Source organism: Alexandromys fortis, unplaced genomic scaffold, assembly GCF_014885135.2.
Source record: "Alexandromys fortis isolate MF-2015 unplaced genomic scaffold, M_Fortis_MF-2015_v1.1 scaffold_177, whole genome shotgun sequence".
NCBI classification, from domain to species: domain Eukaryota; kingdom Metazoa; phylum Chordata; class Mammalia; order Rodentia; family Cricetidae; genus Alexandromys; species Alexandromys fortis.
Window position 1 is genome coordinate 2,904,605 of NW_026068056.1, and position 24,434 is coordinate 2,929,038.

At 49.3% G+C, this 24,434-nt stretch overlaps 2 protein-coding genes across 5 annotated transcripts; both read right to left on the reverse strand.

Annotated features, from left to right (window-relative positions):
• Positions 1–101: 101 nt before the first annotated feature.
• Lrrc61 (leucine rich repeat containing 61) lies at positions 102–6,976 on the reverse strand. Of its 3 annotated transcripts, none has more exons than XM_050119871.1 (2): positions 6,804–6,976; positions 102–1,354 (listed from the first exon to the last, which is right to left on the reverse strand). In XM_050119871.1, the coding sequence occupies exon 2, from the start codon at positions 1,246–1,248 to the stop codon at positions 469–471; it is 780 nt and encodes a 259-aa protein (XP_049975828.1). In that variant the 5' UTR covers positions 1,249–1,354; positions 6,804–6,976; the 3' UTR covers positions 102–468. The 3 variants fall into 3 exon arrangements, with proteins under 3 accessions (XP_049975828.1, XP_049975829.1, XP_049975830.1); XM_050119872.1 differs by lacking the exon at positions 6,804–6,976 and adding an exon at positions 5,088–6,765; XM_050119873.1 differs by lacking the exon at positions 6,804–6,976 and adding an exon at positions 3,131–3,407.
• A 13,176-nt stretch (positions 6,977–20,152) lies between these two features.
• Positions 20,153–24,166, reverse strand: Atp6v0e2 (ATPase H+ transporting V0 subunit e2). 2 transcript variants are annotated; one of them, XM_050119880.1, is made up of 4 exons: positions 23,956–24,166; positions 22,540–22,587; positions 21,838–21,964; positions 20,153–21,163 (listed from the first exon to the last, which is right to left on the reverse strand). In XM_050119880.1, exons 1-3 carry the CDS (start codon positions 24,057–24,059, stop codon positions 21,871–21,873), a joined length of 246 nt encoding a protein of 81 aa, XP_049975837.1. In that variant the 5' UTR covers positions 24,060–24,166; the 3' UTR covers positions 20,153–21,163; positions 21,838–21,870. The 2 variants fall into 2 exon arrangements, with proteins under 2 accessions (XP_049975837.1, XP_049975836.1); XM_050119879.1 differs by lacking the exon at positions 20,153–21,163 and adding an exon at positions 21,184–21,402 and having other exon boundaries at positions 23,956–24,163.
• Positions 24,167–24,434: the final 268 nt, after the last annotated feature.

Genomic DNA, 24,434 nt, shown 5'->3' on the forward strand with positions numbered 1-24,434 from the left:
AGATTTGTGTATGTGTGTCCCCACTCTTCCTTCCTGGTACCAGGAAGGAGCAGGGAGGGTGACTTCAGGGGTCTCCTACAGGACCAAAGCAGAGGTATGGAAGGCCATACTTTTCCTGAGGAAGAGACAAGAAATGGCACAAATGAGCAGAGAACTGTTTAGTGAGAGTCAGCAGGTGGCAAGTAACATTACCCACAAAGCCTCAGGCTTGGCACTAGCGAGAGCCCATGCTCAGCATGCTGGGCTTAGCTGCAACATTTGCCAGATAGTGAGGAAATCTGACACCTGCTCATGCCTCTGATTGGGTGGAAGGAGGGCAGGAAGTGTCCTCGGGGAGATGAAGGGTAGGAGTTAGGATAAACGAGTTTGCAGGGTCAGTGAGCAGAGAAAACCAGAGGCAAGGGCCTGGGGCAGGAAAGGGATGTCGGCGTCAGCACGACGCTGAGAGCACCTGGCTACGAGGCACAATCAGAAGACAAAGGAAGACGTGGTTTCTGCAGGGTTCAGAGCCTGCTGGGCCTGGGCCAAGATGTCACTGGCCTGGCGGTCCAGGTCAAGGCATTCCTGCAATGTGTCCTGAAACTGCCGGCAGGCCTCTTCCAGAATGGAGCTACTCCTCATGGGCCAGGATTCCCAGTAGCCAGGTTCCACCCAGGGCTGGGCCTCTATGGCTCTGGGGCCTGGGCTGGAGCTGGGGCGCAAGGAGCTGTCCAGGTCTCGGCATAACTGGTACAGCTCACTGCCCTTCCCACTTACACGTTCCCCATCTATGACTCTGAGGCCAGGCAGCAGCTCTCGAACCACAGCCCAATAGGAGGGGCTGGCACACAGTGGGTTGCTGAGCCGGGCCAAAGGGTCCCGGAGTCTCAGGTGCTCCAGGCCCTGTAGCCCAGCCAGACACTGCAGCTGGCCAGGAGCAGCCAGCAGGTTGCCAGCAACATTGAGGCTCTGCAGGTTTTCACAGGCCGCCAGTGGCTCCAGCCCTGTCAGCCGATTATTGGAGACATTGAGCACAGCCAACTGGCGCAAAGACGCTAGTGGGCCCAGGTGGGTAAGTGCATTCCCCGATAGGTCAAGCCATTCAAGGCTCAGGCACTCCCCCAAACAGCCCAGGTCCACCAGCCCTAAACCCCGAAGTTTTAGCAATAGGATGGAATCAAGGGCAAACTCTCCAGATCGGGACTTCAGCAGCTGGGGTGTGATGCTCAGCACCTCAGCCTCTCCTGGCTTCTCTCCAGGAGGCTCCATGACACTGACGATTCAGATGGCCTGGCCCTGGAGGTGCTGGTATAGTCACAGGGATGTGGTGTCTCTGGGCATCAGCCGGCTGCTCTCCCTCATCTCTGCCTGAGCCCTAAAGAGAGACAAACAGTCAGGTCAGCCTCTCCTGAGCATGTGTCCTGTGCCGCAGGGAACAGCAGGATGCCAGGCAGAGGGCACGAAGTGTTTGTGCTCGCTCACAGAAATCAGGAGTGTTAAACACGCAGGTGCGTCCCTTCCAGAGAGAGACAGAGAGGAAATGTATACCCATTTTCTGCTCAGAAGGCTGCAAGTGGAGGTGGACAATAGCCTAGGCAGCTTCTGTGCTATCTGTTTGACGGAGCTCACACCAGATCCTCCCCTGGGACCTTAGAGTGACGCATGTAGTTTATCTATAGAACTCATCTTTATGGAAGAGGTGACATTTACTTTGAGAAGAGTTTCATCTAATTATGGCCTAAATGCTATTATACACATGGGACTGTTACACCAAGAAAATTTTCCCAAAGTGTACTGTACATAAAAATGCCTAAAATAGACTGCCTGGTGTCAGACTTTAGAGGTTTGAACCAACAACCAGCTATTGAATCACATTAAACCAGGCTTTCTTCTTGTCTCACATGGATAGACACTCTCTGGTCATGGTGTTCGCAGAGGTCCCTACAACGCCAGACCCATCGGCCTTGATTCCTGGAGCTAATGGTTAAGAGTCAGGCAAGGCCTGAGATCATCAGGGCAGGACACAGCCCCAGGGAAGTGGCTCTGGCCTACTCCACTGGTCACTTCCATACTACATGAGTTTAGGACCCGGACTGCCAGTTTGGCTCTAATCTGGACTTCAAATAAAAATACTGGTACTTGACTTTTCTAGTAACTATTATGATATATTCCTTTATTAAAACTAAAAGGTTCCTTTTTGAAAAGTTAACTTTTTTAATTGACTGGTTAGTTTGTTGATTTTTTGAAACAGGCTTTGAATTCTTAATCCTCCTGCTCTCCCCCACCCCACCCACCCCTGACAACTAGGATCATAGATTTACGGCACCACTTCTGGCTTAATTTTTTTTAAAAAAAAAAAAAAAGACAACAGGTAATTACCACCTTCCAGGCATGCAGACCCAATGAGAACGCATTTTAACTTCTTTCATTCACTCAAAAATGTTATTTCCACTTCCCAATGTTATCATTGAAATTAAGATGGTATCCAGAATATGTAGACCAGCTTGTACCTCCAGCTAGAGCTGTAAGGCCTGAGAGGTAGAAAGGCATTTGTCCTAAGTACAGAAGAAACTGAACTCAAGGGGGGTAGGACAGGGTGGAGGCTAACAGAGAAACTGCAGTGAGCTGGTTTCACGCTGTTGCTCCAACTCCAGGCCACCCCTATCCCACTTTCCCCAGCTCCCCAACAGTCTTTGGCTTCAGCATCACTTCCCATCAGCACAATGGCAATGTTCACTGTGTGCTGGTATGTCATCATAGCCTACAAGGGCAAGCACGTCATCTGTGGCTGTGGGACAGTGAGCCCATGCGTGTGTGACGGCAATGTAAGAAGTCTGCCCGTAGGGGAGGGGCAATGGCGATGCTGCCCACAGAGGACAAAAGTCCACTTGGACAGAAAATCAAAAGCAGGCCTCATTCCAAATTCTATTCCCCAACTGCAGACTTTGGCTGGACCCAGGCTCAGGAGTCTAAGCTAGATGGGTAGTTATACCTGCAGCACACATCAGGACACTGCCAATGCTGGTCACAGCCTGTAGGTGCAGGCGACTGGTGACTCCCAAGACCAAGTTCACATCATCAGTACCACTTAGTGCCCCCTCCTCCAAGGAAAGCAGGCTCAGCACACCCCCCATCGGTGACTGCTACTCACTGGCAGTGACTCTCTTCAAAGAGCTCCTCACAAATGAGCCACAGAGTTAAGAACGGGTCCTCTCAACAGAACATCTGAGGAGGGCATTCTTATGATATCCGTTTCTCTGTCAACTCTTTAGCCTGAAACACTCGGGCCTACTGGGCCGTGGACTCTCTGTAGAGCTTAGAGGAGACAGAGAGTGCAAGGCTGGGCTACACAGCTGCTCTGTGATGCTGTAAGCCCAGGACTGTGCATGAAGCTACCTAGGGTTACATATGCCATCCTGATTGTCCCTGACTGCTGCAGGGGAAGGCAGGGTCAAAGCCAGGTGCACCCAGTACCAACTGTGTCAATATCTCCTGTCCCCTCAGGGGTGGGACATCTGGGTATTAGGCAACCCGCTACAGCAAGATCAGCAGACAAGACCTGGTAGACGAGCTAGTCTGTCCCTGTCACCCTCTCACCCAGACTGCCCACAGCTGGCCTCCTTTCACACTGAGCCCACGCTTACTGACCAAATGATGGGCCAGGTCTACAATACGGGATCACCCCTGAGATTTACATTGTCTGACAACAGTCTGACACCAAACACAGCTGGTATTAGTCAATGCAAACAAAAATTCTCTAATGTTTGAAATGGGCTTTGGGGTCATGCTGTATAGAAGGTCTGGGGAATGTGGGGGCAGAATCCAAATGCTGAGTTCCTTCCTTTATGATAAGACGTTTCAAGCCAGGGGGCTCCCAAAGACTTGGTCTAGGCCCTGACTTCTTCCTCATCCCAGGACACAAGAGCTTTGTCATATACTTTTTCTTTTTCTTTTTTTGGTTTTTTGAAACAGGGTTTCTTTGTGTAACAGTCCTGGCTGGTCTTGAACTCAGAGATTCACAGGCCTCCTGAGTACTAGGATTAAAGGTGTGCACCCAGCCCTTCATATACTTAATGTGCCGGATGGACTGTGTTGGTTTGAATGATAATGGCTCTCATAGGCCCACAGGGAGTGGCACTATTAGGAGGTGTGGCCTTGTTGTTGGAGGAATGTGTCACTGGGGGCAGGCTTTGAGGTTTGAGATGCTCAAGCCAGACCCAGGGTCCCTCTCATTCTTCCTGCTGCCTGCCGATCCAGATGTAGGACTCTTGGCTGGGACTGAACTTCTGAACCTGTAAGGCAGCCCCAATCACATGTTTTCCTTTAGAAGAGTTGTCGTGGCCATGGTGTCTCTTCAGCATGGCCATGAGGATGTCAGTTTGCCCGTCTCCGCATCTTCCCTGAATGGTTTACCTCCAACCTGTCAGGACTAGTCAGTCACTTGGGGAAGCTGAAGGAAGGGCTGGGCAGTTAGGTTAGAGGAGGTCTAGCCAGCAGTGAGCAGCAAAGGTTTTCTTTACTGCCTTCTCCCCTCCCTCTCTGCATTCTCACCCCTTCCACCTGGACACTTTCTCAGGCTGCGCAGGCATATGTCTGCAGCCACAGGCTCTGGAGCCTCCTGGCTTACCCTGCCCAGGTGGCCCAGCACTTCACCTGGAAAGCAGTGGGGCAAAGACTAGATTTCTCCAAAGAACATGGTTTCCCTTCCCAATGGAGGTGTTTGGGACAAGAGTACCTTCCCCCTGCTTCTCCAGGAAAACGTGTCAACGGCTTTGGGCTTGTCTCATAAAACTCAGCTGCCACAGTGAATGAAGGTCCTTGAGAGGGGACACTTGTAGAAGAACTGGGAAAACCCTGAGTGCAAAAGACCACCCATGGCCCAAAACTATCCTTTTTTGTTTTGTTTTGTTTATTTATTTATTTAGGTTTTCCAAGACAGGGTTTCTCTATAGCTTTGGAGCCTGTCCTGAAACTCACTCTGTAGTCTAGGCCGACCTTGAACTCACAGAGACCCGCCAGCCTCTGCCTTCCAAGTGCTGGGTTTAAAGGCGTGCACCACCACTGCCCAGCCAAAGCTATTCTTGAATGCCAGAAGTGAGGAAATTTACCTCAGCTCTTATTTTATGACTGAAGAACCTGCAACCGAGACTACTAGTCCAAGCCTCCAGACGTTGTCAGTGAAGACAGCACAAGGCATTAAATCTAGCAACAGTGCCAACAAGAGTCTTGAAAAGAAAAAAAAAATTGCTTGTCAAAGCTGCAGCATAGAGTTCACCACAAAACGTCCACCCATAGACCTATGAGTCACTGGGGCACAAATTCCATTCTGTTTCCAATTCCTGGTCCTATGTAAGTATTTTTAAAAAATGCATGAAACACTACGGCCCTCACGACATACACATGGGCAGCGGGAATGTCAGCACACGCCTGTAGCTGTAGCTGTAGCTGTGAAGGAGCAAAGCTCCTGACACAATACTCCAAGGCTGACAACTCCTTACAGAACCCAAGCTGTTCGCGCGAGTGGCTCCATAGATCTTTAGTCTGAGCACCTCCGGGGAAGCTGCCTTGACTCATGGTGGCTACTTCACTTTTTCATGCTTGAAATCACAGTGTGCCTGTACCTGGAGCCTTTGGGGGACAAGGGAGAAGATCTCAGTTACAGGCTAACCTGGACTAAGTATTTTTAAGAAAAAAGTAGTGGAAAGGGGAACATAATTCAGTGGCAGACAGTTGCCTGGTATATGCAATGTCCTGGGTTCAATTCTCAGCACCAAAAAAATATAAGAGTAACTAACTGTCTAGTTGACAAACTAAAGAAAACTTAGAAATATTAGCTGTAGACCTCTCACCTATACAAGACCCTGGGAAGAGGAAGAGGAAGAAAGAAGAAAGGAGGAGGAGGAAGAAGAGGAAGAGGGACAAAGAGGCTTCCTGATAATCCTATTTACTCACAAAGGTCTGCCCAGACTGAGTTTGTGGTTCTTTTTGAACAAACTTTCAGGCATGTTTTTACAGAAAATGAGAAGCTCCAGGAGTGGAGGGTGGTTACCTGGATACAGCTGACAATATGACTGAGGACCTGAAACAGTGTATTGTCCAGAGTCTATCAATGCCCCAGGGAAGCCATATAATCATGAAACCTACATCCTATAGATGAAAAATCTTCTGGCACCCGTTCAACCTAGACTAGGAGATGTCTCAGCATACGATGTGTTGTCTGATTAGATTATGATGTCCTCTTTATTATTTTGCCACTCGTTCCCAGGAGCATGCTCGGAAAGAACCTTGCCTCCTAATTCTACCCCCTTGCACTCCACAAGCCCTCTTCAGCTCAACTCACCCTGGGCACTCCAGTTCCACTGCGTACAAACTTGCCTGCCTCATCTGACTTTCCACACCAGCAGAAGGACGTGCTATGGTCTCCCACGCCACCCAAGGTTTTAGCCATTTGCTGAGAGATGTTTAAAATAACACTCAACCATCTTTTGAGCTCACACTGGCAAAAGTGACAAACAAAAAACCACGGATAGTTCACTGCTGGAAGACTACCGAAGTCATTTCCACCCATTTTTGCCCCTCTAAGAGGCCGCACCCCATCTTCCTCCGTAGGCATTTTTGCCATCTGCATACGTGGGTGACAAAAACGTTCCCTCACCGTGAATAAACGTCAGACCCAGCCTTTCTTTCCGCCTTTCCCTCTCTCTATCTCTCTCTCTAGCTGCTCTTTTTAAATAATCTATCACACGAGCAGAACCCTTGTCGCTGTGTATACCCAGCTGCTGTGACCGTGGGCAAGGGCGCCTGGCGACCGCGGCTGCACCCACCTCACGGGACGTTACCGGTTAAGGCGGTTCCGTCAGTAACTAATCAGAGAGGTTCCTGGCGTTGAGGGAGTGACCACTAATAGCTGGCGGTTCCGGAAGGATCCGGCCTCCCGGGACACGCGAAGAGCGCTGCGCTACTAAGCTTCCGGAGCAGGTCCGCCCATTCCGGAAGCTGCGATGGCTGGAAGGGGCGGGGATCCGTGATGGTTCAGGCGGGTGGGTTTGTCTGGCCGGGTGTGCAGTTATGCAGATACTCGACCAGAGATAATCCTGGTTCTTTGGGCTGAAAGCCACGCGCAGTGGTCCCGGGGGATTTTGCTCCTGTTCGTTTGGTCACTAGTGCATGTAGCGGTGCGGCGTTACGTCATTAACGGATACGTGTTCGGTGACGTTCACTGTGCCAGGCTGCAATCATTTTCTAATCCATTAAAATGGTGCCCGGTCGGGCTGGAGAGATGGCTCAGTGGTTAAGAGCATTGCCTGCTCTTCCAAAGGTCCTGAGTTCAATTCCCAGCAACCACATGGTGGCTCACAACCATCTGTAATAAGGTCTGGTGCCCTCTTCTGGCCTTCTGCATACACACAGATAGACTATTGTATACATAATAAATAATAAATAAATATTTAAAAAAAAATGGTGCCCGGTGCGTGCTCCCCACCCCGCTCGTGGTGGTGCAGTCATGCTCGCCGCTTTGCACTGCAGACCAAAAGGACCACACAGTGACAAGAAGGACCCCTTGCACTCAGGGACGTCACCACCAGCACAAACTGCCACCTTTGCAAATGACATTGTCCAAGAAGTCACCGTAACTGGACGCAGGGGAGAATACCTTTCTCTTACTCTGTATTCACAGGCCACTTACGAGATTTATACATTGAAAGGCAAACTTGTTCAGGAGCTAAGATTTTCTATCTCCTAAAGCTTCCCCTGCCCTCAGACAAAGCAATTTCAGGTCAATCCACCCCTCTTTGCCTGGGCAAAATATAGACACACTTTTGTTTACGTTATTAATTTTTTTTGCATGCTATTACAGTTTTATGTCATTTGAACCTCTCTGTCATGGATCAGCCAGGTTCCATCTTAAGAAGCCATCTTGTTACAAGATCAAAATAAGTTCATTCCTTTTTTCTGTAAAACTTAAGTCTTGATCTATTTTCTGGAATTTAACATGTTCCACACTTTATACCCTGATAAGCGAAGATGTTCAGCTCGATAATTTTGAGCTGTTCTGCCAAGTTCCAAAGTCCTTGGAAACCCCCTAGCCTTGCAGTTTGGGTCTATAGAAAAAAAAAAAAACTCATTTTTCCTGTGTTCAGGGTTATTCTCTCAAATCCTGCTTTAGGGAAATAGCCCTGTCTGACAGAAAATAAAGCCTGCTTAATTCGACCAGAAAATTTAGATTGTTGGTCTTTACTCTTGTTCAGTGGGATCAACACATGCTTCAGAAATGGGAGTGTTCATTTCTCCATTTACATCACACAGCATGTTCAAGTAAGAAATGTTAAGGGAAAATTGCCAAAGAGACCTCTTAAACCAGGCAGTGGTGGTGCACACCTTTAATCCCAGTACTGCGATCCAGAGGTAGAGACTGACGGATCTCTGTGAATTCAAGGCCAGCCTGGTCTACAGAGCAAATTCCAGAACAGCCAGAGTCATTACATAGAGAACTCCTGCCTCAAAATATCACAAAACAAAATCCCTCTTAAGACAGGAAGGAAAACTTTTCAAGAGGGAAGTGTCTGGAATAAAGATTTCCACGGTGGAGCACTTTCTAACGTGAGGCCCTGGCTTCCATCTTTACACCACCATGAGAGTCAGTGTTGTAGTAGAGGAGAGAGGGCACACTCAACTCCTAACACAGCGAGGATGATGGGAGATTTATAGCCCAGATGCAGGAATGGAGTGTGTGCATAGAAAATGGCCTGGTGACTTGGACTGCAAAAATATGCTCTCAAACACATTTAGACATTTATTTTTCGGACATCATCAACCCATTCTCTCATGCTTTAAATATTTTGACATTTTGCTTTTGAGAATTAAATCTTTAGCCCTGCCCCCTTAAACTGTGTTTGTTTATGGTCTGTCTTTTTCCCATTCAGAAGCCCAGTTCTCCAGTCTCTGTTCTCCTGCTGGTTTGTTCTGGCCCCTTCTTCTCTGTTCTTAGTTTCACTGGTCTGTTCTTACAGACGTCTGTTCTGTTCTAGTTGTCTGTCCCTACAGAACCTGTCTAGTTCTATTTACAGTGTAAACTAGGTCTGATACTATTTTTCAACTTTTGAAGTGTGCACTTACGCAAGTTTTGACAAATATATTATCTGTATAACCACTACAGTCAAGATATGGGTTATGCCATCTCCTAGTTAACCGCCCCTACCCTAACTCCCACCCTATCCTCCCCGGTAACTGGTAATCTTGATACTAAGGAGTAGATTACATTTTCCTAATCTCCCTGCCCTCCCTTGTTTTGTTTTGCTTTTTCGAGACAGGGTCTCACTATGTAGCCCTGGCTGTCCTGAAACTCACAGAGCTCCACTTGCCTCTGCCTCCAGAGTGCTGAGATTAAACGTGTGCACCATTATGCCCAGTTTCTAGTGTCTTATGTAGCTGGAACTATATGGTACTGCTACTGCATGGATGCTCATGCTTCCTCGCAACCCCCATTCTTATTTTGAAATTGTTACCATTAGATGGTGACGCCTTCGGGAGGTGATTGTCTGGTCAGTGGAGCTCTGAATGGACTTAATGCCCTAATGAAATGACCTGGAGAGCTAGCTTGTTCTTGATTGTGTGAAAGCATGTTAGAAGTCACTGTGTATGAAGGAGAAGATGGCCCCTCCTTGGACACCAAATCTGCGAACTCTTGAACCTTTTAGACTGAAACTGTGAGAAAGTAACGTCTTTTGTTTATAAGCTACCAGCCCACAGTACTTTCTTAAAGCAGCTGTGCTGGATGGCTTTATGCCAACTTGACACTAGCTAAAGTCATCTGAGAGGAGGGACCTTCAGGGAAGGGAAACACTTCCATAATATCCAGCTGTAGGGCATTTTCTTAGTTAGTTATTGATGTGAGCCCAGTTGTGGGTGATACCACTCCTGGGCTGCTGGTCTTGGTTCTGTAAGAAAGCAGGCTGAGCAAGTCTGTTGAGCAAGCCAGTAAGCAGCACCCCTCCATGACCTCTGCATCAGCTCCTGCCTCCAGGATCCCACCCTGTTTGAGTTCCTGTCCTGACTTCCTTCACTGATGAGCTATGGATGTGGAAGTGTAAGCCAGATGAACCATTTTCTCCCCAACTTGCCTTCGGTCATAGTGTTTCATTATAGCAATAAAAACCCAAACACAGCTAGCAACCAAAATGGACGAAAAGAGGTGTGTTCTTGAAAGTGTATCTGGCTTATTTTGCTCAGCCCAGTATATTTTTAGATTTATTTATGTGTATTAGTGTTTTTCCTATGTGTATGTCTATGTGCCACATTCCTACCTGGTGCTCATGAAGCTTAGAACAGGGCATTGAATGCCCTGGATTATTTCCCAGTCTTCAAAGGGTCGCCTCTGCCACATCCTCTGAGTCTGCATTCTTGTCTAGGGTGGTTTGTATTTCGTTTATTTTTATCACACACAAGAATCATTGTGCAGTCATTTGAACAGCATTTTGCAAGTGTCCCTCTTTCAAGTAAGAGCATCATTACCCTGAAATCAGTGTCCCAGGCTTCAGGCAGTCTAAATGTCCCAGGGTATTGAGTTTCCACAATGAGTCAGTGTTCATACTGGTGATATCCCACTCTTGGGCTCCTGCCCCATCCTGCTCTGTGTAACTGGCTTTGGACTCAGTGCAAGCCAGGAACCAAAGCCCTAAGGCTGCTTCTACTTACCAAATGCTTAGTGGCTCTGAATGGAAGGGTGCTAGACATTGAGGAGACTCTCTTAGGGAACCCCCAAGCTATGTTCTGTTGAAGGGGTTAAACTCTCTCACTCTTACCGCTGAATTTAGGTTTCAGTTCTCTGAGAAGGGCAAAACAGGTGTCTCTCTCAACAAAGGGCTGTTTATGCACAATACCCTTACATTCAGGGACAAGAGAGAGAACAAACACAGGGCCTAACTCAGCCTCACAATGTCTCAAGAACAAATCCAGCAGCCCCTTCTGAGTCATGTCCAGACTTGCCCAAGCTTGTGCAAGTATGTTCAAAAATGATATGACTAAACCTCAGCCAATTAAAAGTAGACTAGTGTAACAACTGTAACTAATTGATTAATCAATTATGTATGAGGTGACCTCACTGTCCCTGAAATTCCCCTTAGCTGTGCTTAAAAGGAGCCTGCATACTCCTCTTGTGGAGGAGCCATATTATACATGTGAACGATCCCACATACACTGGTAATAGACGCTCTTTGCTCTTACATACAATTGGAGTTTGGGGTCTTCCTCCAGCCTTTGGACCCGATGCTGTTTCTCAAGGGTACACAATATAAAAGGATTTCAGGAACTAAGTGGCCCCAACACAGTTGCCAATGTTAATTTTTATTTGTTTATTTATATTTATTTTGAGACAAGGAATTACTATTTCCCTTGCTGGCCTCTCTCTATACACCAGTCTTGCCTGGAACTTACAGAGATCTACTTGCTTCTGCCTCCCCAGGGTTAGGATTAAAGGGTGTACAACCACCTCCAGCAAGTTGACTTAAATTTAATCAGTCAAATGCCCACTCACATTCTGCGGTTCAGTATAACTGAACCTTGCCTTTTCAGGACTCTGCCTAGAGTTGGAGTCGCCTCCAGCTGCCTCCTTTCCAAGGCCTTTCATATTGGTGATTGTCTATTCCAGGAAGCTCTTTCTTTTTTAATTGAAACCAAAGGTGATTTATTCTCTGCTCGCAAATTTGTATTTTATGGCATGACTGTATCCAGAAAAGCATCTGATTTAGCTCTCAAAACTGATGAGAGATACTTCTCATCTCCAGGACTTGCTAAGAGTAAAATCGTCAGTGAACTGCAGCCCCCCTTCCGATTACAGGGTTCTTAAGTCATTGGCTGAACTCCTAAGAAAAACTCTGGGGAGACTTCTGAAGCCCTGAGGTGATGCAGCCCTGCAGTATTGGAAAGTGAGTTTGGTATCTTTGACAAGTTCCAAAGAAACTCAGGAGGAATGACTGATTACTGTGCCTACTGGCACACCAAAGGGCACACTGAGCTCTAGGCATTCAGTTGACAAAAACCTAATCAGGACATATCCCATAATATCTCTTGTTATAGGATTTCAATCCATTTAGCCAATGGCTTTTGGCAATTACGAACCCTAGGGCGTGGTCTTTTCTGCAAACAAGACAGTTTATAAGCTTAGGGAGAGGATTTAGCCTTTTCTTGCTCTTGGGTGGTCAGAGAGGAGCAGGCAGCTTGCTCTTCACCCCTGGACAGAACGAGACTGGATGAGGGCAGCCAAATCAGTGGCTGTGTCTAAACCATTCTGTATCAGTGAGTGTTTACCCCTATTTTATACCTAAATACATTCTTGAGAATCCTTAACACTCTCATGGCTTCTCGCTAAATCTCTCTTTTGAGTTTCACAGGCTGAACATTTAATGCTTGACCCAGAGGGGGAGGGAAATGGGAGGCGGGGCGGGGAAGAGACGGAAATCTTAAATAAATAAATAAATAAATAAATAAATAAATAAATAAGAATGCCCCCCCCCCATGCTCATATATCTGAGTACTTAATGACCGGTCAGGGAGTGGCACTATTTAAAAAGATTGGGAGGTATGTCCTTGTTGAAAGAAATTTGTCACTGGGGTGGGCTTTGAGGTTTCAAAAGCCCATGCTAGCCCAGTCTTCTCTCTCTCTCTCTCTCTCTCTCTCTCTGGATATAGCTCTCAGATACTTCTCTAGGACCATACTTGCCTCTTGCCATGTTCTCTGATGACGGTAATGGACTAACCCTCTGAAACTGTAAGCAAGACCTTGATTAGATGCTTTCTTCTTCTTCTTCTTCTTCTTCTTCTTCTTCTTCTTCTTCTTCTTCTTCTTCTTCTTCTTCTTCTTCTTCTTCTTCTTCTTCTTCTTCTTCTTCTTCTTCTTCTTCTTCTTCTTCTTCTTCTTCTTCTTCTTCTTCTTCTTCTTCTTCGTCGGCGTCGGCGTCGTCGTCGTCGTCTTGTTTTTTTCGAGACAGGGTTTCACTGTAGCTTTGAAACCTGTCCTGGCACTAGCTCTTGTAGACCAGGCTGGCCTCAAACTCACAGAAATCCACCTACCTCTGCCTCCTGAGTGCTGGGATTAAAAGTGTGCACCACCACTGCCCGGCTAGATGCTTTCTTTTATGTGAGTGGCCTTGGTCATGGTGTCTTTTCACAGCAACGGAACAGTGACTAAGACAATGTCCATGTAGCCAAACAACAGGAGAGGATTCCCCTTACAGTTCATGATCTAAGTAGCATGGGCTTTGAGCCAGGTTTACAGGACTAGGCATGAATTCCCTCCTAAGGAACAGGCCTCACATCCAATCAGAAAGCAGCTTTGGTTACCTCCATAACCCTCGTGCCATTATTTAACCAGTTGTCACACTCTGCAGGAGTTTCTTTTTGTACCATATTTATTTGTTTATTTGTAAATGGAGTAACAGCCCATTAATATCCTACCAGCTGGTCATGGCCACTCAGACCTCTGACTGGACGTTATCTTACAGCCCTGATAGACTATGCTCCCTGGCCAAACTGGGTATTTATTAAGCTGCAGAGAGAGGTCCCTACCTTATTTTCATGTGACGGAGGAGACAGCTCCATTGGTTGCCACATGCATAGTCATGTGAACTCCCTTTTAGTTATATAACCATAGCTACCATCTGTCCAGTCAGCTCCTCTAAGGCCCAGAAGACTTGCTAGCTGGTATCGATGCTGAGCCACCCATCCTGAAATCAAAGTAGTTATAAGAAGCAAAAAAACCCAAAGTCAAACTCAAGAAATGAGACCCCTTCTGGTGAAGATCACTGGAGTTTGGAGCTCTAAATCTTTGTCCAACCAGGAACCCCCAAAGCAACCTGGACAAATGCCCAAGCCTCTGTGGTGGAGACTGCTCCCTCACACCAGGTGGTACAGCAAGAGACGCCAAGAGGCCTCAGGCATGTCTTCTGGGAGTGGTAGGGATGTCCTGATTTGTTGGCCAGCAGCTTGGCCCACAGACACCTGCATCCCCTCCTCCTTAGTGACTGCTTGTGGAAGCCACAGTCCTGCACTGCTCAGGGTCAGGACTCTTCCCTCTGGCACAGGATCCTAAGGTTCAAGGTGCTTAGCTTTACCAAAAGCCTGAGGGCAGGGAATTAGTAGAAGGACATGGGCCTCCCCTGAGGAACATACAGGAGACCTTTTCTTCCTTAAACCTCTACAAGGGTTGGGGGAGGGGCTCGGGGTACAAAGGGCTTCTTCGGGACACTTGGGGGTTAAGATGAGACAATGAGCAGAATCCCCCAAGCAGCAGAGTCCTCTCAGAGAGCCTTCTCTTCTCCAAAGGCCTCTGGATCTTGAGGTCCTGGGCCAGCACCTGTATCACAGACCTCTCTCTTGAATTTAGAACACCTCATGAGACAGCTGTGGCTTTGAATTATCAGGGTAAGGATTGGGGAGCAAAACAGCCTTGCAGCTTCTGCTTGCTCTGTGACAACAGGCACACCTAGGAACAGTGCGGGTGTCATCACACAGAGGCCTGGAAAAGAAAGTGTGCTGCTAGCCAACTGGGTCTGTACGTGGCAGACCTTAAGAAAGCTGTGGGTTTGTTACAAATACTGGAGCTGGCATGTCTAAGTGGCAAGCAGCCAAGGAGAGATATGGGTGAGCACCACAGAGGACGCGCGTGGTGCGTTGGAGTCCGCCAGACTCTGTCTGCCGAGGTACTAGATTCTGCCCTTTGCTGAGAGAACGGGTGACAGGGAGCTGTCAGGTGTTAACTTACATCCCTTGATTATAAAAGATGCTTACCTTTTTTATACTTCTTTGTGAATCGCCTTTTTATGTCTTTTGCCCATTTATCGTTATGAGCTTTTTGCATTGTAGCATATTCAAAATGTTTTCCTTTTGAGATGCGCTCTCAGTAGATTGCCCAGACTGATGTGAAACTTGCAATCTTCTCCCCTCGGTGTCTGCACTGCTGGCACGACAGGTGTGTGACACTTAGCACACCTATAAATTGTAATCAGTGATTCAACTCAATCTCCATAGCTTCTGGATTTTCCCTGCTCTGACCTTCCCTTAGATACTTCTAACTACATGACAATATTTTTAAAAATCTCTCATTTCCTTTTAGTACATCTATAGGTTCATTTAATCCTTAAATCTCATGGTTGACTGGCACTTATTTGACTCTGGGGTTCCGACATTGCTGATAGTGTCACCCTGCTTTTCCTTGGGGACTTGATTTGCTAGTTCACATGTTCTCTAGTTTCTATTATTTCTGAACTGTCACGGCCACCCTCGACCCGCAAGGATGACGCAACCACCGGAGCTCTTCTCACTGCAGTTTATTCCAGGACTTTATTCACTTTCTCTCTCTCTTCCCCTCTCTCTCTGGGCAAACCTCTCCCTGCCCTTAAGTAGGCATGGGCTGCCAATCCTGGATTGCCAGGTGGGCACTGCCATAGGCCCACGCATATGCAAGCAGCTGATGATCATTGCGTGATCAGGCATAAGTCAGACTTTAGCCAGAGGAGTTGATTATACATCTCCATCAGGTGTGACACTGTACTAATCTATTGAGTTCTTGGATTGTCATACAAGCCTTGAAAAGTATAAATTTATCATACTTTTTTTTGCCTTTTCTGTTTTGAAACAGAGTCTCAAAGTATTGCTCTGACTCTCTTGGAACTTTCTATATAGACTAACTAGGCTGGCCTTCGACTTCAGCAATCCTCCTGCCTCTGTGTCCTGAGTGCCACGATTGCAAGCATACACCAGGACTAGACTTTTTTTTTTTTTAGAGGCAGACAAGGGCCAGGCAGTGGTGGTGTATACCTTTAATCCCAGCACTCAGGAGGCGATTCCAGGTCAGCCTGGTCTACAGAGAAAGTTCCAGGACAAGGCTGCAGACAAGATTCATGTCTTGTACTCCAAGATGTAGCCCAGGCTGGCCTGAAATTGATTATCCTCCTGTCTCAGCTTCCTGCGTGCTGGAACTAAATACAGGAACACAACACCACACCCATCTTCCATACCTCTAATAACTGGAAGTATTGACATCTCAGTAGATCACCTCCCAGATACCTGATCTACTGAATCATTAGCCAGCGTCATTAAACACCCTTGAAGGATGTTTCATGCAGGTGTGGTGTAGACTGAAGAACCACCATTGCTCCTGCCCAAAGCCATTGCTAAGGTCATGATCGTGATATCAGCAGCCCCCCCCCCCCCCAGTATTGCATAAACTGGACTGTCTTTCTGGAGACTTGTGGCCTGCACATTCTGCCCTCTGCTGGCCATGTGCAGGCCGTGTGCTTCAGTTTGCTCTGGCTGTCTCTACCAGTCTCAGTGGACTTGTTCCTGGGTGGAATGGTCTCCACTCCGACTTCATTTTGGCCCTCACCACAACTGACTCAGGAGTACCATATCCTATACATCATTGTCCCTTTGTAAATATCTCTGTTCCAGGGACATTCTGTGGGCCTCTGTGCTGGCCACTACTGGTTTGCCTCCCCCTGGGGGTGAGGGTGGGGGTCCTCTTTGAAAAGAACTATGAAAGTTGCCTTGACACAGAATGGCCAACCTGCGCCCAGAAACAGGAGCAACCTTAGCAAGACTCTCCACCCCATCCCTGAAGCCCAAGGCCACACCTTTGGACTGTCTTGTGCTCAGGCCTGGGAGGTCCTGGTTCTCACGTTTCCCTCCTCCCCTCAGGCAGAGTGCTGGACAGGGAGCTCTCGGACTCAGGTAGCTCTGAGGAAGCTCTGGAACTGGAGCGTGCTTTTCTGCACAAACCAGAAGACATGCATTTTTTCATCTAGGGCGGAAGCAAAGTGGTCAAAGTCACTGTGAACAAGCCCTAATCCTATTCTCGTGCTGGGCTTCTGTGTCTCTGATACTCCCAGCCATCCCAGCACTTACTAAAAACAGCTCAGAGCAGCCCGACCCTCCTCTGTTTTCAGGATGTCCCTGTGTGCTTCTCCAGCGAGCCAGGACTGTCACTTGTGAGGACCTGAATACCACTCAGCTGTAAAGCCCTCATCAGGGAGGTCGTGACCTCTCAACCTAACTCTCATCATTGGAGCACCTGCAACACAGCCTCATTTCATCACACTGACCATTTGTGTGCGTGGAGCTGGGCATAAAACCCAGGTTTGTGCGCACTTGGCAAGCATTCTGCCACAGAAGGCATCCCCAGACCTCCAGACTGGCCGTCTCCGTCCTCCTGACTCTGTCTCCCGATTGCTGGGATTATCCGCATGTATGACCACACCTGGCTTAACCAACTTCTTATAATCCTGAATTTCCCCTTATCCTAATTTAACTTGAGGCCCTGATCACACCCCTCTTGACTCCCTTATTCTATTTCTCTGAAATGTTCTGTCCTACTGCAAAGGTCTGATCGGAGTTCAGAGTCTTCTCTAGGGAAGTTGTCAAATGAATACATGTTCTAGCTTTAATGTCCAGTTTTGTATATCTTTTTAGATTATATGTGTGCGTGTGTGTCATAGTGCAGCTCGGAGGACAACTCGCAGGACTTGGTCCTCCTTGCATTGTATAGGTTCTGGGAATCAAATTCAGGTCATCAGACTCGACAGCAAGCACCGGCACTCACTAAGCCATCTCACAGGCCAGACTTTGTGTGGCTTTGATGAAGACCCACTAGCCCTGCACATTCCCACCTTGAGCATGGAGGGACAGCCCTGGTAGAACACAGTTCCTGGCAAAGGGGTGGGAGACCTAATCTTACCGGAGGGTGAGGAGACATGTACTCTCCATCCTCCCCACTCCTTGCCCTACTATGTTAGAGTCTATGGCTAATATGGGGCCTGGATTCCCTTTAGTGTGTAGCTATCTAGCTTAGATAAATTCTCTGCTTGAAGCCTCGTGGCTAGAGGGATCCCATGATAACCCATCCTCTGAGGAAATGACTTTGAAAGGAAATGGCTTTCCATAGCCACTTGCTTTAAACAGGTCACCCCGTGCCTGACCCTTGTGTTAAGCGCCTGGGTCCAGACCTTCATCTCCACAGCTCGCTGACCTCTGTGTGCACGGTGTGGTGTGCTGTACACCATGGGACCCATAGTAGCAACATCCTTTCCCATGGCTGTCCTCTACCCACAGCAGGGCACTCCCCATCTCCACAGTTCTAAACGAAACCAATGGCTGCACAGAAAACTAGACAGGAGAAAGCCACAGGCTCGAGGAGCTGCCAGGCCCAAGCAGGCGAAAGGTTGCCCAGGGAGCATCTCCACCCTCCAGGAACAGAGGCTGCTGCCAGGGAGCTCAGCGACTCCCAGTCACTGACACATCTGGCAGCATCTATAGGAGTGCCATAAACCAGCACCAAGATGCTCAGAGTGCAGGCAACAACCCAGAGGAGGAAACTGCTGTTCGCAGGGGAGCCCACCCCAGGCCAGAGAGGATCTCAGGCACCCGGACCTGAAGCCCTGGCAACAGGAATGCGGCAGGCTAGGCCTGGCTGGGTCCCAGTAGTAGGAGCTGAGGGAATGACCCCCTACACCCAGGGCTCACATACAAGTGCCTGGCGTGTTTACCCAGAGGTTCTTTCCTCCTGTAGCTACCCCTTTTATTGCTCTATCCTCAGCCCCAGAAGGCTACAGGCCCTTCCCTGCCAGTTGTCTCTGGGGTTTCTCATCTCACCTACCCACCCACTCTCAGCCCCTAGCAGCCTGACCTTGCCTACAAGCAAAGCTCCTAGCTGGCTTTGATTTTTTGGTGTGGAGGGCAATGGGGACATGTGATGCCCTGAGCCATTCTCTTCCCTTCAGCCCTCTTCCTCTGGATTCTTTGGCACCCCAGTCCCTTGGTTCCCCTCTTGTCTCTGGACACTCCAGGCACTCACCCACCCGCTAGGCTCTTGGAGTTCTGTTGGGGAGGGGTGTTTCTTACTCTGACTACTCCCAGCCCTGGCCACTGGGAACATCTTTCTCCTGATCCTTTCAGCCCAAATACTATCCCAGCTCAACAATAAACAAAGGAAAACCCCAGCATGACAAGTCCCTCCCGCTGCTGATCCTGCCCTGCAGTTAGCACTGAACTGTCCCAGGTGGCTGTCCCAGCACACCCCTCTACCCCCTGGTTTCCGTGCAGCACAGGTATGCCGGGGCTGGGGGGTCCTGATGATGGCTGCTTTTGCCTGAGGTTCTTCCTCAGGGTCACCACTTCCGCCTGGTCTCTACCACTGGGTCATTGCCCAGTTTCTTGTTCACCGTAAATCCTGCACAGAGAAGTTTAGAGGTCAAGTCGGGGCCACATGCTTGTGACCTTTCTTAAATCCTTTCGGAGTCCCTATGATGCCTGGTTAATTGTCAATTTGACGAGATTTAAAATTAGCCTGGGAGATATGTCCCTAGACCTGTCTGTGAAGGTATGGATAACAAGAATTAACTGAAGGGAGAGACTGTCTTCAAAATGGGTGGCCGCTTCCAACTGGCTATCAAGTAAAAGCAGTGTCCCCTGGCTGTCCGTCCTTCTTCCTGAATGTGGGTCTACAGCTGCCGCCACCATCTGACCTCTGTTTCTTCGGCCTGAACATCACTGGCTCTCCAGGCCTCCAGCACTAGGTTGGGACTGCTTAGGCATGCAGCTTTGTGGACTGAGCAGCGATGGCCTCTCTGTCACTCAAAGGTGAGTTTACTGGTTATTATTAATATTCCCAGTTCTTCCCCCACCCCCAACCTCCACAGAAAAGACTTTAGCCCCCCCCCCCCCTTAAGCTACAGGCCCTGTCCTTAAAGTACCTGATTCTGTCTGCTGCCCTCCTCACCCCAGGCCGGCAGCCCAACAGTCCCAAGCTCAGATACTCAGGAAAAGGGAAAGTTCTGCTCAGCCATGGAGCCTGCTTTATGCACAGACACTGTGCCCTCTGTTTTCAGGGGGCAAAAGTCAGTGGTTGAAGTGCCACTGGACTAAGCCTTGGTCTTTCTCCTACTGGGCAGATACTGGGCTAAGCTTAGGGCAATCAGTAGAACCAGCCTCTCCTCTAGATCTCAAAAACGTGTGGGGGTCCTCTGCAATCTAAGTCCCAGAAGTGCTGTCCCTTTTCCTTTCCCCAGAGCCACCAGTAAACAAACAGAAAACATCTGAGCAGAGGGGACAGAAAGAGACAAACATAAAGTACGTGGCAGCTGGCAAAGCGAGCAGAGGCCAGAATTTGGCTACTAAGTCACAGTCTTGTATCACCACTGTTTATTAGACAGGAATCAGCTTTTCAACACACATCATGCTCACCAGGCTCCACCCCACAGGAAGGCTTCGGGGGGTGGGGGGGTTAGGGTAGGAAGGGAGAAGTTGCAACCAGCAGGCCCAGTGCCCTTCTACTGCCACTCCCAAAATGACCCCTACAAGGGGAGGAAGCCCAGAGAAATAGTCAATAAATAATCAAGGCTGCTTTTTCTTCCCCCTGGGAACTCAGACAGCCACTGGCTGGGAACCAGGGACTGTGCAGGGCTCTGTCCTAGCTCTGGGAACTCAGGCAAGAATGTAAAATCCAAAGTCACCCTCTCAGAGGGGTGAGGGCACGGGCTGGAGGAGTCCCCTGGGGTGCCCCCCCCCCCGGTCTGTATCCTCTGCCAGAGCCAATGAGCTTGGGAACGGAGGGTCTCAGAAGCCAGGGAGGCACAGCCAATAGTAGCCCACAAACAGTACCTTCTTGTCTGTCCCCCAATCCTAACTCCAGATCATTCCAATGCTCCTGAGACCAGCACTGGGATCTGCTCCACCACAACCCAATCAAGTGTAGCCTCCTGGAATGGCTGCACCCCAACTGAGCGGTTCTGGGGAGTGGGTGAGCTTATCTACAGAGGGAAGGGAAAGTGACTAGAACATTCCAAAGACACCACCTCCCTCCCATGCAGAGTACTTCACTGCTACAAAAGACTAAATTTTCTATCTTGACCCAAAGTGCAGGATGGGGATTTGGTGTGACTATTTCTTTAAGATACCAACACCTCCATGTTGTCACATCTAGAAGTGTTTGAGACCTAAAGAATAACCCACACCAGAGCTGGAGCAGGCCTGTGATGTCAATCCCATATTTCACAAGATACAAAGGTTCGAGTATCCTGGGCCACAAGTCTTTTCTCCACAAAGGCGTTTGTCCTTTCTGGGACTGGGTTGAGTCCTGGCTTCTGCTCTCAGGGTGAAAACAGACCCCCAGCATGTCCAGACTCTCAGCCAGGATCTGCTTGGAAGAGAGAGAAAGCTGCCAAGTGTGGGGATTTAATCACAGGTTGGCCCAACTGAGCCAAGGCTTTCCCAAATGGACCCCCCAATGGCTGGGAAGTTGAAACCAGGCTGGTTCTGGGGTGTGGATCCCACAGCGCTGGCAGAGAGAGCACAGAAGGGTGGACTGATGGGCGGGGCCAGTGGGAATGCAGGGTCTCCAGGGGTATCAAGGCTGGGCCATCCACAGCAACGCACCTGAAAAGCATATCACATTAAGGATCACCACCATCATCCCTTCATCTGCCCCTCCGGCTGGAAATCTCCCTCAAGCCAACTCCTTTCCTTACCTGGACCAGTTCACCCTCACCTCCCTCTGTCCAAGTTGGTCTCTTATTACCCATGGCCAGCCTCACCTGACCAACTTACAGATGGGTCTCATCCACACCCCTGTCCCTACCTGTGGTCTGGCAGTCCACAGCTGAGGCTGTATGTTTGCACCTCAGGAAGAGGCTTACTGAGGACAGGGACCGGGAACCCCAGCCTCCATCCCTCTTAGAAGCTAGCATAGTCTTTCATTTCCCTTGCTAAACAAACTAGTTCCTGAGTCCCGAGGAAGCCCTGTGATAGTCCTGATCCCCTTCCTTCCCACGCAGGCCCCCCAGTTTACCCTCAAGTGAGTCCCCTCCGTACCTGGGGCCAGAAGCCAGCTGGTCACTCTCCTGGTCACTCCCACAGGAAGCGCACGTACCAGATGGTCTCATTCTTCAGCTGTGGCCCAAACAGGGGGTTTAGCTGGGCCAAGATGGCAATGAGCCAGCTGCCAAGGACAGCAGAGTGAGGGGACCGGGCACAGATGGGACCCATCTCACATACCAAGGGGAACTTGACTCCTCTCTTTCAAAGAGCGTGCAGCTAATCCAACAGGTGGCAGGGCCTGTGTCCTGGCTGGCACAGGGAATTGGGCTTAGGATTTGTGGGTTTCGATGTGAGATGATTTGATTTTCTGTAAGTATGTAAGGTCCCTGAGCTGGTCCCCAGGTGAGGGTTCCGTGGGGGCCTTTGGGAGCCACCCTAGCATTGTCACACACCTCTGCTGCCCCCTAGTGGTTCTACATTGGCTCTAGTCCAATCACCTAGGCATTCCTTAGTATGATGCCCTGATTTCTACGTCGCTTGCCAAGTCTAGAGTGGAGCACAAAAGCTGTGTTTGAACAACCAGTCTGGAGGATTCTGGTGCCCATACAGGAGCAGACACTACTGAGATGGCCCAACTCATGTATCTCACAGCTCAGCTGGGGCAACACAAAGCCCATGCAACTGTCACCTGGGAGGCGGAGCCAGACGGCACTAGTGGTCACCACAGCCCCCGGCTCTTTGGGAAGGCATACTCACAAGAGGTAACAGCAGACAGCAGTAGCTACCAGCATGGTGATGATGACCCTGTAACAGCAGGAAGGAAAAGGCAGCCTTGGTACACAGGGCCAGAGAAAGAGCTCCCCGTGACAGCCTTCCTGGGGCTGAGATCCGTTCTGAGTAAGAATTACAAGATGAAGCATGAGACCATCAAAGGTCATCTACATCCAAGGTGTGTTGTAAATCTCTCCCTTCCCCTCTCTTCTCTGTCAGCAAACATGTCCCCATCTCAATGCTGAAGAAGGCTTTGCTCAAGCTCCTCTTGTGGCAACCCACCAGAGACTGGCCTCAGAATTCATCCAGCAACGTCAAAGAAAAGGACAGATCAGAAGATAGGGCAAGCAGCAAGGAGGCTGGGCTAGGATATTATAAAGAAAACAGCGTTTTGTACCCACTCAGAGAAGACCAACGATAGAGGCTTCCAACACAGCTGGAGACAGATGTGCCGGACAAGAAGGAGTTCACCAAGACTTTCGGAAGAGATGACACTGGTGTGCCTAGAGTAAAGTCGTGCAGCCCAGTTTAAATCTTTTTTAAGATTTATTTTTACTTACATATGTGTGTATCAGTATGCGGCTATGTGAACATGTATGCTGGTGCCCCAAAGGCCAGAGAGGGCCTCAGAGCTCCTGGAGCTGTAGTTAAGACAGTTGTGAGTCTCCTAATGTGGGTGCCAAACTTTGGTCCTCTGGAAGAGGAGGGTCTCTGCTGAGCCATCTCTCCAGCCGCCTGGAGAGGAATAAAGACAACGCCCATCTATGCCTAATCCAGGGCAGAGCCCAAGGACTTCAAGGTGGCTGAATAGGTTAGTGCTGGATCCTTCCTTTAGCATCAGGAGACAGCTCCGACCACTCCTGGCTGTGCGCTGGGCAGTCAGTGCTGCGACAAAGGACCAGGGGCCAAAATGTGAGGGTGGACTGAGAGGCTAACCAGAGGAGGGACTGGTAAACGGTGCAGAAATCTGCTAGGAGCCTTCCAAAAATGAAGGGAGCTAAAATCATTCAGTATACACAATGCGCCCAGAGGGCAACCCTCACAACAGCCTTACAAAGCAGGTATTGCCACTGTCCCCATCTTCCTCAGTGAGGAAACTGAGACCTGGTATTTGCCCAGCGTCACAGAGCTGGCAAGGATGGCGCATTAGTGCCCATAGGTGGCTTAACCTACTGTGCTGGTGTGTGCGTGTGTGTGTGCGTGTGCGTGTGTGTGTGTGTGTTTGACCACATTCAAACGTCCCCTGACTTCTGAATATACCCTTTCACCAGGTCCTCCGGCCTGTTTCCAGTGTGGTCATGAGCTGCAGGGTAGAAAGCGGGAGCCCCAGGGTAAAGAGGCGAGCCTAGTCAGGGGACAGGGAGGGTCCGCAGGGAATCGAGGCCTGCTCGTCTTTCTTACCCGCGGTTGGGTCCTTTAGGCACGAACCAGGGCCCAGCGATGCCGATGAGGCCCCAGAACGTGGTGAAGATGATGACTGGCAGGGCAAAGGAGTGTGCTGTCATGGCTGGGTGCGCGATGCTCAGGTGGGATGGTGGGTCGAGCGGCGGACTCTCCTAGCAGGTGCACGTCCTGGAAGAGGGCTGTGCGCATGCGCAACGGGATCCCAGTGGCTCAGGCTCTGGACCAAGCGAATCTGCGCTCGCGCATCTCTGAACGGGCCTGCGCACCAGCTGTCACTCAGGGCCAAAGGCGGGGCTTCCGAGGAGTCCTTCCCTTGATTGGCTGAGTAGGATTTTTTTTTCTGTCGCAGGTGGTTCCAGGATTGGGTTTGCATTTTTCTTTTTTTATTCCCACCAGGACGTAGTGGGTCACGCGTTGTGCTCTGGCAGCCCCGGGTGTCTGGGGACAAGGGGACTGGGTAGGAGGAGACCCGAATC